The sequence below is a fragment of the Melospiza melodia genome, chromosome 1 (genome assembly GCF_035770615.1).
Source record: "Melospiza melodia melodia isolate bMelMel2 chromosome 1, bMelMel2.pri, whole genome shotgun sequence".
Lineage (NCBI taxonomy): Eukaryota > Metazoa > Chordata > Aves > Passeriformes > Passerellidae > Melospiza > Melospiza melodia.
Genome location: NC_086194.1, coordinates 139,869,321 through 139,887,092, shown reverse-complemented (window position 1 = coordinate 139,887,092; position 17,772 = coordinate 139,869,321). Strand labels below are relative to the sequence as shown.

Here is a 17,772-nt window from a genome sequence, read left to right as displayed (position 1 = left end):
CAAGATGTCATAGTTTCAGTTGCTTTTTTTCTTATAAATTTAGAATCTTAATTGATTTCCAATTTACGTCCATCCATAAATAGCAGAAGATATTGACGGTGACATTAATGTGCACAGAAATATTTTCAGTACAGGTAGGTATTTAAATCTGCACTAAAACAAAGAGGACTATTTCATGGTGCAGTCTAGGTGTCATTCACTTATCCACATCAGTGGCTACCAAACTGGAGAAAAGGAGAAGAAGGCAAAGACTGACACACAGCTGATTCTACTCTTCACACAGAGCTGAGATGTGGCTGCTGGACGCAACCTGTAACTGAGAGGACAGCATTTGTATATCCATTTATTTACACATCACTTAAAAAGCTCAGTATTCCTATTTTCTGATATGGATTTGAAGGGAATCTCCAAAGTGAGAAATACTTTGGGATGAGAAGAAAATTGTTTATTTTTATGATTTAAGAATAGTCGTTTGCTGTATTTTATTAATTGTAACCTGTTTTCATTTTAGAATACTACATATGAGAAGTATGCCCTAGACAGCATAGAAAAAAAAAATTAATATTAACATTGAGGGTCAAAATTTACTATTCATTTTCAGATCTTCACTTGGGTCTAACTCTGGATCTCTATTACTTCATTATCTCCCATTATAGATCACTGGGAATTTCAGACAAATGTCACAATCTTATGACAGGTTTCACTCTTCAGTGTTTTCCGCTAGAGTATTTTTTTTCAGCCTAGAACTCTGTGAATATTAAAAAAAAAGGCAAACATCCTAGCTCTTCTTTGTTTACATTAAACCCTTGACATTATGCATAGAAGTGTGCAGTTTCCTAAAATCCTTCAATAGTTTCTGTTCAGTGGCAGTGAGGGTGAGTCAGTTCAGAAATATGTATTATATTAAATCTGCATTTAAAAATATGTGACTGACAAGGCATCCCTTCTTATTTCCTTTCCTTACACAGTGTACTTGCAGTGCCAGTTTCTGACTTGACATAGCTTCCATGGCCTAGAGACAGAGGCTGTATCATCAAGAGAGACAGAACACCTCTGCAAGCCTGAAGTAAATGAAAAAGAAGGTAATCGCTACAATAAACCTATTTTAATTGCAGTAATTTTAGGATTTTTTTGGCTTTTTTTGCAAGGTTATCAGTTAAACTCAGAAATTTTAGATGATTATGTCAAACTGAAAAATTCCATATTGACTGAAAGACTCACCTTGGGTGCCTGTATTTTCTCTATTACTGCCTCGGACAAAAGCTCTAAGTACTGACAAAAATACTAGGAGATATTTGGCAAGAATCCATTGAAATAAAACACTCTTTCACAAAAGTGATTCAGAGCAAACTGGTTTTCCAAATCCAAATGCTAGAGTAACTAAGCAACTAACTAATTAACTGGATTACTTAGAGGGGGAGTTACATCAGCCAAAAATGCTGATTAAGTACTCCCCTGACAAAGGCAGCTAGAGGTTACTGAACTCAGAAAGAAATTTTTTTTTTGAAAAAAGACAATCAGAAACAAAAATAAAGAATCAAAAATAAAGAAACATACATATGCATTCTCTGTTTTCTCTAGATTCATCATCTAAACCACAGATAAAATAGCATAATTATGGGCTCTGTCATAGTCTTAGCTCCCCAAAATACTCCTGTCCATGAAGACAGTAAAGCAAGGAAGAGCACACAGAAGAGGTTTATATGTCTCTCATAACATCTCTGCAATGCTGATGTTTTACTAGAATCCAATGCCAAGTTTGGCTATGCTGTTCTAGTCCAAAGACATGCACCTGATGAGTTAAATTGTTCATCCAAACCATAGATGAATGTGATTTCAAAAATTCTTCAGTGCTGCTACAGTTTAGATAAGGAAGCTCTAGTATCAGCAGGTATTAAAAATTTAAAACTTGACTGCATTCATACCTGAAAAATAAACATCACACATGAACACATTCATGTGAAATAGAACCAATTCTCTTTAATGTTAAAACAAGTATTATCAGGTTGTCTTTAGCTGCTTTTAGCCCAAGACAAATAATACATGAAGAAACAAGTCACAGGAACATTTCAGGAATTAGCTTGTGTAAGGGATCATTCCTAGGAGGCAGAATTCCACAGAATGGTCCTGGCCATGCTTCTGTTCTTAAAACAGACTAGATTTTACATTAATTAAAAATCCTTAAAGGGTCAAACAAGAAATAGAAATGAAGTCCACTGAACATCATGGAGGTAAAAAAATCCCTCTTCTCTAAATCTACGTTGAAAGCATGTTGAGCTGTACTGCACAACTGGTGCATGTTAGAGAGTTTAATTGTTTGGGGATTTTGTAGAAATAGCTTTTGATTTCAAGAACATTCAATGTATTCATTGAATATATATAACCTAATTCCAAGTTTTTTTTTTAATGCCTACCATCATCCAGTTTTAAATTATAAAAAAATAAAGTATGTAGTAACAAAAAAACCTGACTCTTCACTCAAACTTCATCCTGTGGAAATTTCCCAATTATGTTCTCCAATCCAGTTTTCATACTAAAGAACTAAATTTAAAAAAACATTAATGTTTCTGAACAATAAGATATCATAGTTTTATAAAAACCAAACCAACCAGAAATTATTTGCTAAAATATATATGTAAAAAGTATGTGATACCAGGCTCTAGCCTAAATTGTCTTCCTCCCTCACAGAGTATCTTTTAGGGTTTTTCCAACAACAAAACCATAACAAATTGAGTTCTTAAGTATTCTTAGAGATGAGGGTTCTAATGGAAGGACTTTCTAATTGTTTTTCCCATCACTTCTAAGCCCAGTTATGGAAACTGGGGGAAGACTTAGGCCATAGTTTGGAAATGTCAGCCACAGACACACTTGACTGCATGGTAACATTCATCAGTCTTACCTAACTGGCCTTCCTTGGAGAACTCAGTGAAGGTATTTTATATGACTTGTGTCAGAAGGATTTGTGTCCTCATTTTACCAACAGAAACAAAAGTTATTTAAAAAAACAAAGTGTTCTATATTAGGCATAATTCCTGTGTCTTATGTACCTTTTGAACTCATTTTCCTGACAGCAATGGTTTCTGACACCAAGAACACAATGCAAGTTTCTTGGCACAAGAAGCACACTGCTGCTCACTGCTGAGAATAGGGAAAAAAATTGGTTCTGTTTCTGTAAGTACTTAAATAAACCTAGCTTGATTACGCTTTCCATGTAGAATTTATTACATCTTGAATTAAAATTCATGTTAACTGTGTAAGGTATCAAAAATGGCCAGAACTGAAGACACCATTTTTGCATTCAGCAAGGAGGTAAAGACTGATTTTATGCCTTGTGCATTCCTGAGTAAATATGGGTGGTAAAAATAATTTCTAAGTATTTTCACAAATCATATTTGGAAATACAGAATTTTATTTCATTAATAAAAGGTATTCAAGGCTAAATGTTTCCAAAAGTAGGCAAAGTAATCCAACAGACTATATTAAGCAAAGATGGTGTCAAGTTCAAACGCATTTCCATGGTCTCACCAACAGTCTCTTAAACTCAGTCATTTTTTTTTTCCACACTTGAAAGCTCATCCTTGGTCAAGATCTTAATGTATCCACATATACTGTACTTACCCATACAGCTTTCCATACCCAAATTTCTTCTGAACCTAAAAAACAGAGGTGTGTATGCCAGGACAGTGGCATGTGCCTTATCATAATCATTTGTCTCTTTGTATTGCTCATTAGACATCTTTTATCAGTCTTACCTTATCGAGTTCATCAGAAATAGCAATGCCTAAAAACAAAACAGATTTAAAAACAAATTCAGAAAAATGCTTTCTACATGTCTTTTACTACAGTAAGTAAAAGTAAGGTTAGATCTGAAAACTATACATACTGTTCTCTGCATGCTGCTGTACCATGTATCTTATTTTGTTCCATTAGTGAAATTGCCTGGAAACAATACATTCTTCATTTTCCTCAGCTGCAATATTATCAAAATGACTTTTCAAAAAACTATGGAAATTAAAATGGCAGATGTGCCAGGAAAGTGACAACAAATTTAAGCACACATCTATCTGCTTTCTAAAATTAGATCAGCAATATCAGATTAACCAATGGACACCTTATTGTGCAAATCTCATCATGGCCAGCATGCATAACACATTATACTGCAATTACAGGGCAATATGGACATTTCTCTTATCTCTTTCTTCACAATACAAAGTGGAAATGATCCTATAAAACCAGGTGGAACTTCAGAGAATAAAGTAAAATGTCTCAATAGACTGCAAAGTATTTCCTAAATCCTCTGAAGAAGAACTTGTGAACAAGAAATAAATCCTCTGAACAAGAATTTGCTCATCTTTTCTGCAGATGCCTGCCCAAGGTTTCCCTATGCTTGCTTCCATCATGTCATAGTTCAATTATTTCTATTCTGCAGCACAGTAAATATGCAGAGTTGGTCTCAGAACTTTTAACTTTTTACAAACATCAGTATATCATAAGGAGTGCTCAAGTTATCATATATATAATTCTACCATGCTGAAAACTCTGATAGATTGGAAGCAAGCATCTCTTAGAGCCTTATGAGATTTGGTAAGCAACATTTCCAGATTAGAACTTCAAATCCAAAGAAAAGTTTCTCCTGGTGGTGAAAATAAGTGAAATACATAAAAACATTTGAAAATTGTTTTCAAATCATACCATGTTATCAAGACACCTTCTTTGACAAAATGCAAGAGATTATATTGCAAGATATGTACTATCAGCTGAGTAGAGAGCTGATTTTACTCCTTCTAAAATCACACTAAAGAGTGCAGCAGTATAAGCTAATATATAAGTCTGCACATATATAAGTCTATACTATTTGATATATCATAACTACATGAATTCTTTGGGGGTTTTTACTGTGCTTTTCATCATAAACTCTATTTGGCTGCCTCTCAGTTTTGATGAATTCCTTACAGCAATTTCTCCTTTTAAAGGAACAAAGCTCTAAGAGAACTGCAATTGTAATTTAAATGCCTCATCAACACCTAAGAAATATGACAGGAGTTAAATAAATATTTACAGTAATTCAATAATCCTAAAGTGGATCAAATTGAAAAAGACCTATTTTGACTAATCCTTCTATCCCTCACTGCAATTAGACAGTTTTTAATAACTTCAGATTATTATTTAGCCCAGACACAATACTAATGCCCATAGAGTACAATAGCCAGGTTGCATCAACCAGACTTAAAGCTGCTATGAATTTCTTCAATCCCAAATGGAGAAGATAATTTCACTCTTGGAGGTAGTAAAAACCTAATTCAAGCTTCTTTTCACCTCATCTCTCAAAATCTGGCTATCATCAACCAGCTCTCCATCACATGGATGCATTTTGCATAACCAAGGTCAATCCATTCTACAACCACATAAACTCTCTAACAGTCAAATTAATTTTTCTTAGCGATTTCCCATAATGTTAATATAGTTCATTTGGTTTTGATGCAGGCTTATTTCCTCATATTGAAGACTGGGACCCTTTTCTTCTGCTTTCACATATCCCTGTGAATGGGTATTTGTAACTTGGGAGTGGACAGAAGGACAATTTTATCTTTAAGGGGTTGACTCACCCCTTAAAATACCTTTATTTTCAAGTATGGTAAAATAAAATATAAAAGGTAATCCTATAATTTCCAAAAATCTGTTCCAAAAAATGCCAAATGTGTTTTACTACCCAATTGCCTATGTTGCCTGTCAAAGATCAGTACTAAAAGAACAAAGTAGCAAAAAAAACAGTATGGAAAAAACCAGTATGCACTACTATATGTCTCACTCAAAAAGCTCTACTAACCTCTCTGATTATATTACATAAAAGACATAAAACTTTAAAATATCCATAATCTAAATTAGTGTGCTTTTAGTAAAATGGTTTGTGTAAATCCTATTGCTCCCTAGAACTTACTCTGAATTTAGAGAAGACATTGAACTGAGTAATTGAATTGCCCAGAATGCCTCAAATTTATTCTTTACTAAATTGGAAACAGTAGCAAGACACTAAAATGAACTGTATCTTTCAGAGAAGCATGTAAAGAAGCTTCTGAGGACACGTTGCCAAAATAAAATTTTACAAACTTAGAAATCTTTGATCTTTGCAATCACAAAATTAAACCTGTAAACTCTTTTTAGCTCTCTCTCTTGATAATGTGGCATCAAAGGAAAAGAAAAAGGATTCTGTGGAAGAAACTTTTTAAGGAACTTGTTGCAGCAATCTTAGCACAGTGATTCTTCTGGTGGTGGTATTTACCATGTCAGTCACACAGACCTTTTTGTTGTCTTGAGCCTCATTAATATTAACAGTACTCTTTTAGTCACTGATAACACAACTCCATTAGCAGAGACTAGGATAAAAAAACCCAAAAAGTGTTGGATATAAAAACACTTATTTCATTCCAAGACACTACTGCACCACAGTTAGTGTGTATTGAACTCCTAACAGTTTTCTTTGCAATTTCCAAACTCACAGAATGCCTTGGCTGACTGAGAGGAGGGAGATTTGCACCCTATGAGCAGCAGACAGAAAATCCCAAAAGCAACATCATTTTTCGGGTGCAGATGTCAGGTGGAATAATATGTACTCCAGTTTTCACAAAATAATCCCTCAAAAAATTGAAACTCTTGTATATTTACTATAACATTAAAAAAAAAACCAAACAAAACTGACCAAAGAAACCTTAATTCCGAATCCTGAGAACAAAACTAGAGACAGTCACCATTATTGTACAGGAGTATTTAGGATTCCTGTTAATTTCTTAACCCTTAGCAGACTCATGACTTCAGCAGTCAAAAAGGGTTCCTGTCAGTTAGTTTATTTTCAAATAATACACTGACAATTTAAAATAGTTGAATTTCTATAAAGAAATTGTAACAATGGTTGCTATCTCTGGTTCATGTAATTGCTAGTATCCAAATCAGCATTTTTCAAAAAGAAAAACCTTTTGTCACTTCTTTGTATAGGTGACAAAAAGTAATTGATTATGCTCTCTGGACTTTCTATAATTGTTATTATTTACCTTTTATATATTCTAAATAGGAAAACAGCATTATAAAATCACAGAACATTAGAGGCAAAGGGAATGCCCATTCCATGAAAACAGTAAATGGAAACAACACTGCAATTTTAAGTAAAACATTCATAGGTATAGCCAAAATGCCCATACACTAAAAACTTTCAATCTGACAATTTAGTCACTTCTTCAAACTGTAACCTTTTCCATCAAAACTTAATCCTAATCACAAAAAAACTCTTAACACCAGAAAAACTGACACATCTAGTTTATTCAACCTTAAAGACTATGGCTTTGTTAGAGTAAAAGTTACTATGAACAACAATTTCTGACTTCCCCCAGCTTAGAGTATTTAAAGCCTGACTCTGCATGATGGTGAATGTAGAGAATGGAAGTTTTAAAGCTGCATCATCTGCAAGACACCAAGCAGTAGATAAGAAGTGGACTGTTAAAAACTGCTCTCCTGCCTTTGTTGGGAGAGGTCCTCTGATGCCAAAAGCAAATCCTCCAGAAATAAAGGAGAGTGCTTTACCTTTACTCTTACAGCAGCTGCTTCTCACAGACAACATTTGCCATAGTTTTATATCATAATGTGACTGACAACTATACAACAGACCAACCACTCTTACTAACCATTGCAAATAAAGGGGTGAGAAGTTTGCTTCCCAGCATCAGCTAAGGCTCATGGGCAAGGTTTAACATGGTAATTATTTAGGTAACTAGCTGCCTATTTAATGTCTTTAAAAAGATCCTCCCTTTTACAAGTAATTACTGGTGCTGAAATTTGATCAGGCATCATCACAAGTATCCAGCCAACTCAGTTGTGTGGTGAATTACAAAGACAAATTCAGGGCACTTGTTTCTACTTTAGGATGGTAACAACACACTGTGCTGTAAGGGTGCTGAACAATGAAATAATTGGTATGAACATGTTTCCACAGTCCTTCAGAAATTTTCCACAGCCACAACTACTGCCATCTCTGATCAGCAACAAATCTGGAGAGGAGCTGTTAATGCTAACACAGCCTCTCTCAGCTGGAACACTCATTCTGTCATTAGCTTGGTTTCTGAAGAGGACTGGAAGAACAATGTACTGTGATTGCAAGAAAGGTTTGGCATGCTACAATTAAACGAAATATATCTAACAAAGAATGTAATAACAATGTAATTTATTAACTTATAACTTACATTTATTAACTTATAACTTACATCCTGTAACTTATTATATTTTAATTACTATTATCATGTCTACTTTAAGCAGATTGCCTAAAAAGTGTATCTCACACTGTATTAGCCGTTTACCTTTACGCATTTTTAATATTTAAAACACTAAATCAGTTGTTTGTCCTGTCTCTTAAAATTAGCATGGATTATTAAAACCATTTTTTACATGGCCATCCCAGTCTTCTATCCGTTTGACAATCTGCAGCAGCACAATGGTAAGTATGGAAAAATAAAGATGTAAATTAATATAGTGTTACAACATCTTCTCTGATGTAAAAGCCACCTCTCAAAACCTTTGCATTATATTTTAATAAAATAAAATCCTTCTGAGTCTAGAATGAGAATCTTCCACAATACAGGTTTTCTGCTTAGGACATTCTGCTTCATTTCTAGCTTACCGAGAAATTAACTTTCTTTCCAAAGAAAACTGAACATTGTTAACAATTCCATGAGTCCTTAAAATGCCTAGCTTTTGCATACGCTTCTTAGCAGAAGAGCTTTATTTGTCCAATACCTAATTTCTCCACTCAGCGATATTATTTCTCTTTGAAAAGTGATTTTTAGACTTTGATGTTCTCAATTCAACAGCATAAAATCAATTTTCAAAACAAAAGGCACAACACAACTTCAGGTCTTTTTCAAAAGGAGCAACTGACATCATCTACATGGACTTGTGCAGGGCATTCGACACTCTTCCGTACAAAATCCTTGTCTGTTAATCTGGAGAGACATGGCTTTAATGGGTGGATCAGTCAGAGGGCCATTGCTGGATGGCCAGACTCCAAAGAACAGTGGCCAATAGCTCAGTGTCAAAGTGGAAACCCGTAGTGAGTGGCATTCCTCAGGGGATGATATTAGAATGGGTGCTGTTTATTTTAGTAACATGGACAGTGAGGTCAGGCGCACCCTCAGCATGTTTGTTGATGACATCGAGCTGTGTGATGCAGTTGACAGGCTGGAGGGAAGGAATGCCATCCAATGGGACCTTGGCAGGCCTGAGAGGAGGTGGGATGGTTGTGCCAACCTCATGGAAGTTCAACATGGCCAAATGCAAGGTCCTACACCCGGGTCAGAGCACTCCCAACACAAGTAGGGGCTGGGCACAGACTGGACTGAGAGCAGCCCTGGGTAGAAGGACTGCTGAGTGTTGGTAAACAAGAAGCTTGACATTACTCTGCAATGCGCACCCAGAAAGCCAACCCCACCCTGGGCTGCATCAAAAGCAGTGTGACCAGCAGGTCAAGGCAGGTATTCTCTGCCTCTACTCCACTCTTGTGAGACCCTGCCTGGTGTGTCCAGCTCTGGAACTCCCCAAAAAACAAGGGCATGGACCTGCTGGAGCAAGTCCAGAGGAGGGTCACCAAAGTGCTCAGAGGGCTGGAGCACCTCTCCTGTAAGACAGCCTGAAAGAGTTGGAGTTGTTCAGCCTGGAGAAGAGAATGGTCTAGGGAGACCTTACAGCACCTTACCAGTACCTAAAAAGGGGCTAAAAAAAGCTGTAGAGGGACTTTTTACAAGGGCATGTAGTGATAGAACAGCTTTAAACTAAATGAGGCTGTGTTTAGATTAGATATTAGGAATAAATTATTTACTGTGAGGGTGGGAAACACTGGAACAGGTTGCCCAGAGAAGCTGTGGATATCCCATCCCTGGGAGTGTTCCCAGGTTATATGGGGCTGGAGTAATTTGATCTAGTGAAAGGTGTTTCAGGTCATGGAAAGGGGTGGAACTAAATTAACTTGAAGGTCCCTTCCAACTCAAACCATTCTATGATTCTACAAAATGGCAAGGTATAAAATGCCTTATTGCTGCATTATTCCTGATCACCTGTACTTAAAAGTAGCTTAAAATCTGGCAATATTTTCATATGCTATACACACCTGAAATTACAGATCTGGAGTTCTGATAAGAATGAAAGTTTTGGAACATCAGGGATATCTAATATTTTTGCTTTTATTTGTGGTCCTTAAATAATTACAGGAAGAAATAACACATAATAAAAATTTGTTAAGGGGATTTTTTAAGACTTGCATTTTACTAAACACACAGTGTACACCTGAGAAGACTTATGTGCATCCAATCATAAGAAAATAAAATGCTACTACTTTAATGTATGCCAGACTACCATTATTTAACTCAATATTCAAGGAAATATTTATGCATTTTCCTAAACATCCAGAAGATGGCCACAGAGCTCCCAATAGCCAGTTTTCCTACCTGCCAAACAAAGCTTTCTGGATTTGACACATGGCTTTTGACATTCAAAGTTTAGACATACTAAGACAACTTCAATGCAACTCTGACTAACTTGACAAAATTCATTCTCAGGATCAGTCCAGGCCAGGGAACTTCTGGATGGCTGGACTGTCAACCTCATAGTGCATATCACAGGTTCTGTAACAAACTCCAGGACAGAATAGCATTCTTGTTCTACCATTACTAATCCTGCAGTTTTGGGCACAAACACAGAAATATTGTATCATGTATCAACTGTCCAGTAGTTCACCGGCCCATGCATTCTCCAACTCCAAATTCTCAGGGGAAGCTTATGTTGTTCTTACTGGTGGGACAGGCCATCTTAGATATACTTGCATTTCCCACGGCAAAACCTTGTGCCACACTGCAGCAGGCAGCAATGTTCTAGTCCCTGTACCTCTATGAAACATGTATTGAAAACAAAGAAAACTGAAGCTCTTTCACACCATTCTTGGATTATAAAGGACATAAAATGGTTGCTCTGGTTCCATCAAACAAAGTATTCCTTCTCCCAAAAAAGTACACAAAAACCTAAAAATCTCACTCATTTCTGTGTAGGAACTTTAAAATATGTTTGTCATTGACTGTCATAATAGACATTCTTATAATATTCCTTTACCTACAGAGAGTCATTTTACCACTTTCCTCCAGTAGTAACTCAGAGATTTTCTGTGAAGGCATATTGAAATGAAATCTCAGAGTTTTTACCAATGAGGGCTGTATGTCCTCATTATTAAGCAACTTTAAACTTTTTGTAGTGGTATCCATCTTGAACGAGGATAATATTCCTCCTAACACTTGGCCATATTAAAACAAGAGAAACTGTCATCTTCAAGGCACCACACATCAACACAGGAGCACAATATACATCATATACATCTTATACAATATACATCTTACAGCTACGATCTAGAAAACATGAATTTAATCCCTCCTCCTCGTACTACCTTTAAAAAGAGATTAAAAAAATTAATCCCTAGCAAAATAATCTTTGCTTTAGACTTGCAGAATACCTATATCCAAATTTCTGAGTGGCTCCAATGGGAAATACAGGTTTCAGGATTAGGTTTAGTGACTAAAGAATTATGCAAACACAGAGAAATAAAATGCAAAGTATCCAACAAATATTATGTCCCAGAAACTCTCCTTAGGCCATGGTCATCTCAGAAGAGAATAATCAAAATTGCAGAACTCTTTAGGGGAAGGAGTACACTGTTATAGGTGGGTTAAGATGGGTAATCCACAACACTCAGTAGCCAGTATGTATTATTATTCATGCATCATACTAAAAGCAAGTCGATTTTATGGGCAAAGGCAGTATCAGATAACAGCTGTAGCACTGAGATAAAATTATCTTCCTTAAAGGTTTGATTGAGCTTATCTAAAAATGTTGATCTCAAAATAAATCACAAGCATTGATCTCATGCAAGAATAACATGATTTTAAAGTTCAGGCTGAAGAGAAGAAGGGGAAAATTCTCTACATGATGACTAGTCTTGTGGTTCAGTCAGCAGAAACATTTAGGGCTAGATGATCAACTGATATCGGGGAAGTAATCTTTATAGACTCTACATCAATTTCAGATCATCAACTATATACAATTGAAAAAAATACTAACATGTTATGTCCTAAAACAATGCCCCTCATAAGGCAATCAACAAAAGTCTAGTTATGTGTCCTGAGGATGTGCATTATATAAATTATATCATCATGATCACTACCATCAGAAATGTCTAGCTTCAATAATTGTTAGTGTCATTCAAATAAAGTTCATTTTCCATACATGGAATGTAAATCATTAATAGTTTCCTACAGTGTAGAAGCTTCTAAATGAAACCTCATTCTAATGTGTTTGTTAGAGACTACTAAATGCATTCAAGTAGTTCATGATGTATATATAAAGCTTCTCACATCCCACATACTCACAGATTCATCCACTTAACTGAGGACATGATTTTAGCAGTTTGTTAACATATTGTGATTTTGTTTAGAACTTGTTCTACCCTTCTAGTTATGAGATTTTTACTCTTGTTGCTTGTCTTCTCTGTGAAATATAAACAGAACATATGCCTTTACGTTTTACTATTTTATCCTTTTCTTAAAGAGGTAAGATCATGCTTGCCTTTCTTAACAAAATTATAAACAACATCAACTGATTCTAATATTATGATAAATAACTGTTTGAGATACTCTGGAGGGACTTAGAGATCTTTTGTTGTTGAAGGTATTGAAGAGCCCTGACACCTGGCTCTAGGCGAGCCTGCCTGAGCAGCAGCGATGGATCAGATGCCTTCTGGAGGTCCCTTCCAACCTTAACCATTCTGTGATTCTGTAATTCCTTATAATTTCCAGCAGTATCTCCTACTAGATGGAAAACCGCGGTTTTCTCATTTACTGATTGTTTACTGATTACTCCCCTTCAAAATAAAGAAACAAAAGAGGATTTTTCTCCTGTTGGTAATACATAGATACCATTGTTTCTGGGATTCCCTGAAACTGACTTGGATTCATAGTTTTGGTTAATGTTAACCAAATGTAATGTTATCACCATTTTTTTACCTTAGAATATCAACTGAATTCAAGGCACGACAAATTTGTTTCTTCCCCTCTGATCTGAAGTGTACACCTGGCCTGAACAAGAATTTAAACACTACTAACAAAATGGCAGTTACCTTCACTAAAAGGCTATTTGTGATTATGAAAGAGTACCTATCTCACAGCAGAAGATGTTTTTTTCATCAAATACAGTTACCAGCACCTTCAATATGCACACATTTTCAATATGCACCCTAATCCTTAACTGTGTGTATGAAAGATGCAAAGTTGTTCATCAAGTATGCAGACTTCCCACCTAACTGCAGCATGATCTCACTGATTTAGTCCTCAGTTTTCCCCTACTCAAAACTCTCATAATTCACTGGTTTCCATATCTTGTTATCTATTTTTCCATGCTCAGAAAATAGGGGAATGACAAAAGCAAGATCAGAGGCATTCATTAGCAAGATCCTTAGGCTTTACAGATTTTAATTCTGTTTAAAGGCAAACAGGCCAGAAGGTGAAATACAAGGGCATATATTTGAAACAGGATGGAGTTTTTCTTCTTTATGATCAGCACAGGAAGAAGGATGACAACAATAAAGGTAGGAGACCTTGCAATAAAAGAAAATTAAACATGCACAAGGGAAATGCATGCTTTAAAATTGCTTTATAAACTAAAATCTTTCCTAAATAGATAACTTGATAGTTCCAAATCCAGTTCAATGACATACAGCTGATTGAAGAAGCAAACAAAATCCAGCTCTCCCATGTAGGTAAATCTCTGAAAAATTGTATACTTAAATCAGCAAGCTCCACCACACTTGGACCATACAAAAATAATCTTCTCCAGACTCTCAAAACTCCTAGAATACTTTCAACTCAGAGTGTGAAGTCACTTGCTAGTTTCTCAGACCTACTAAAGCACAGAATTACTCACTCTTGACAGGGATTGGGAGAAAGGGTCCAAATAAAAGCAAGTTCAACCATCCCTAATCACTAGGGATGAATATAGAAGAGACCAGAATCTTTGTGCTCAAGTCTCACCTTCCAAATCTTACAGGCAGTTCTAATTTTGCATGAAGTGCACAGGTTTGTCTCAAAGCATGTATCTAGACTGCACAGTAAATGAAGCAATAGAAACTGGAATTTAATTCACAGGCTATGTCAGCTACCTAAAAGGCAACAAAGTCATGGAAACTCACTAAAAGATCCAGAGCTTATCTTTAAAATGTAAATAAATTCCAAGACTTGATGGAAAATTCATTTAACTTCAAACACTTCATTTCATGTGTCACTCTTCACTGTTGAAATACTGAAGGAAAAAAGAGAAGGTGCTGTAAAAAGCCATTAATAGTATATTTTGATCATTTGTGTACTCAGCTGTTGAGCCCAGTGTCTGTCCCACACCACTTCAAAATAAGATCAGTATCAAATGCAGCACTAAATGCATGTCATGCTTGTAGAAACAAAGGCACTAACTAGCCTGTCCGAAACAAGCTTCAGGAGAGGCAGATGTGGGGTCTTGTGATGGCTTTTTTAAAATTCACCACATGGGATGTTTGTTTGGATACAGCACAGAATGAGTTCCATGCACCTTATACTTTTAAAGTCCTAGACCTTCTATTCATTGAAGCTCCCTAAGATCTCCTATGTGCAATCTAAACTCTATATCTGAGAGAACAGTAAAACTAATTTTCAAAATTCCACCTTTTCTCTATTCACAAAATTTTCACATTTTTTCATTTTGATTTTTCAATACCATGCTGACAGGTAAGAAATAACAGCAAAGATTTTTTTTATTTCTTGAAATGAAGTGAAAATCAGAAGAACAAACCCTGGAAACTAGGAAATACATCTTAGAATTAATCTGATGCAAGTGTTTAAATTATACCAACAAGGAAAATGGTTAAAGTGCAGAGGAACTAATAACTATAAATGAACATAAAAAGCCTTAAGAAAAGATACTATAAATACACTAGAAAAGGAGAACAAATTAAAATAAAGAACTATCATATTAAAGAGAAAGAAGCAAATAAGAGATGATACAAAGAATTCCCAGTGTTCAATACTTTCTCTGCTCCAATCTTTACAAAAAAACCAAAAAAATCAGTTGCAGCCAGATGCTTAACAGTAGTGATTTTAGGAGGAAAAAACTGCAAGCCAGACAAGGGAAGCTGAAAGATATGCTGGTGATTTATATATATTCAAATTAGCAGACTCTTGTGAAATTCATTCTAGAGCATTTAACTAACAAACTAACTGAAGAAACCCCTAATCCATTAGCAACTGCCTTTCAGGAACAGAGGCCAGAGAAGGACAAATACATATCTTCGAAAAAGAAAAAGGGAAGATGTGGGCAACTACTAACTACCAAGCCTAAATCAGACAACAGCAAGAATCATAGACAAAGCTATTAAATAAATAATGTATCAACATCTAATGGAATAGAAAGGCGATAAGAATGAGCTGACATGAATTTATCAAGAATGAATCACATTAAATTAGTCTAATTGCATTCTCAACTGGGAAACTTGCCTAGTGGATAAGAAAAAGAAGCAGATGCAAAATACTCCAGCTATAAGACTCTTCACTATCCTAGAAGATACTTCAGTAAAAAAAGAGAATTACAATCTACATGCAAACACTGCAAGGTAGAAAAACATCTGGTGGGAAAAAACACACTTACTGAGTAGCTTTCAAGGGCTGGTTGTCAGATCTGAAAGGGGATCGTGAAGAGGTCTGACAATATTTCCATTAATGATCTGGATGAAGAAATAGAGAGCACATTCATGACAGTGAACTTATTTACAGGCTGTGAGTGATTTAAAGCACTCTGGGGGATGGGATTCAACTCCCTTATCATCTTGATAAACCACCAGAAAGCATCAAGTGCAAGCAAGAAACAGTGAATGTTTCATTTGTGAAATAACTATGAAGAACAAACTCCTACAATGGTGACCAGGTAAATTCAGCCAGTCCAAGTGTAGGACCCAGCAGAGCTGCAGAGTTTTACACTCCAGTTAGAGAACTGGGGGGCAAGGAGAGGTACAGAATACTGCAAAATCTATTTCAGATATAAGGAAGTATAGGCATAGTTCTAGGTAAAAGTGGAAACTTCACAACATTCTGAAGGAAAGACAAAGATGTAAGATTGAAGAGTGGATTCAGGCATAAATTATTGAACTCTCACATCTGATTGGTCTGTATCTCCAGCGAGTGAATAGATAACCCTTTCTGAAAATCAAAATTTTGTTTCTGTGTCTGTGCATAGCTTGCCTACAAGTCTCTGAAGGAGAAAAGCTTGAAAATGACACCCACATCCATCACAGTCAGGCAACAGTGAGGCTGCAAATCAGAGATGCTGACCAGAGCTGGTTTAGAGCTCCTCACAGGCAGATAGACCAATTTACTAGAAAAGTATTTCAAAAAAAGCTCTGTAACTAAAATACAAGTTTGAAAATTGTTCAGAATATAACTGTTGTGATCAACCTAAAACATTTGGGAGAGTGTGATTTGGGAAAACTAGTTTTGGGTATTTGGAACAATTTGAAAAAATGCTGAATCTCAAAATTAATTGCAAAACAAATCTTCTGTTCCTCGTTCAGCTCACACTGACCTCACTATCTGTAAATTCTCCAGTGAATCAAGAACTTCCAGGGATAAAATTTCCTGAGAGAAGAAATAAATGTTTCTCACGCAAATATCTCCCAGATCATGTCATACCTAGTTTTCATGTAGCATGGCAAAGAGTACTTGTCATCATTTCATACTTTAAAAATTCTTAGCAGTATTTGCTCCCACAAATGTATTTCAGAATTCTCTTCTACAGGAAAGAAAGCAAAAGAAAAAAAAAAAAGCATCTATTCCTGATCATATCCAGTGAGACTCAGAGCTGTTCATTACACATGAGTGTTTAAGGGATAATACATGGGGTTTATTATGAAATAACTGTATTTCATGTTTCTGAGTACTTATTTGAGATGCTTTAAAATATTGTAATATCTTTTGAAAACTAGAAGGTCAATGAAATCATAGCTACATGTTTTTCAGTAACAGGTCTGAACTCCATCAATGAGGCTAAGGTTTTGCAAAGGTTAATCCATTTAACTACCACACAAAGGAGCAACCTTCCTGCTGCATGTTCCCACCATTTTCATTAAACCAGCCTCTTGCATTGATCTCCTTATGACCTAATTCAGCTCACTAAACTGGTAGAAAACTAAAGTTAAAAAAATAAAAAAAGGTGGTGCAGGGGTAGTATTTTCAGTTTCCAGGAGAGCTCCTGAATTATCTCAGACAATCTGTAAACCTTAACAGGAATTTAAGTGCTGATGTCAATGACCTTGGTCTTCATTGACAGAAGACCACCTTCCTGATACATACGTCCAAATTACAATTCAGGCTGCATGGTTACATTAAAAAACTAAAATCAATCAACTTACTGCGAGACAGATTCTCAAGGGCTTTTCCAAGCTTTTTGCTCTCTTGAAGAATATGATTTAGTTCATCAAAATCATGGTTCTCCGGTTTTGTCTTCCAATCCCATTTAGGATGCTCTATTGACCTTGGCACTAAATATACACAGATATATAGATGAAGTTTAGATTTGGTAGTTCAGACTCCTACAGTAGAAAAAAAATCTGCACAGTGAGTTTACAAGCCCAAGTATCTTGGGTGGAAATTAGTTAACTATCCCTTTATTTTAATTGTTGGA

At 35.8% G+C, this 17,772-nt stretch overlaps 1 protein-coding gene across 6 annotated transcripts in view; it reads right to left on the bottom strand.

The window, feature by feature from the left end:
• The window catches only part of C1H8orf34 (chromosome 1 C8orf34 homolog), a 150,080-nt gene that overhangs the window by 98,674 nt on the left and 33,634 nt on the right, over window positions 1-17,772 (bottom strand). For 5 of the 6 annotated variants that reach the window (XM_063169905.1, XM_063169906.1, XM_063169941.1 and 2 more), the window contains exons 4-5: window positions 17,501-17,629; window positions 3,753-3,781 (exon numbers count right to left, since the gene is read on the bottom strand). In XM_063169905.1, coding sequence (XP_063025975.1) covers window positions 3,753-3,781; window positions 17,501-17,629 — 158 coding nt within the window. The remainder of the gene's footprint in view (window positions 1-3,752; window positions 3,782-17,500; window positions 17,630-17,772) is intronic. The other variant, XM_063169925.1, reaches the window with a different exon arrangement.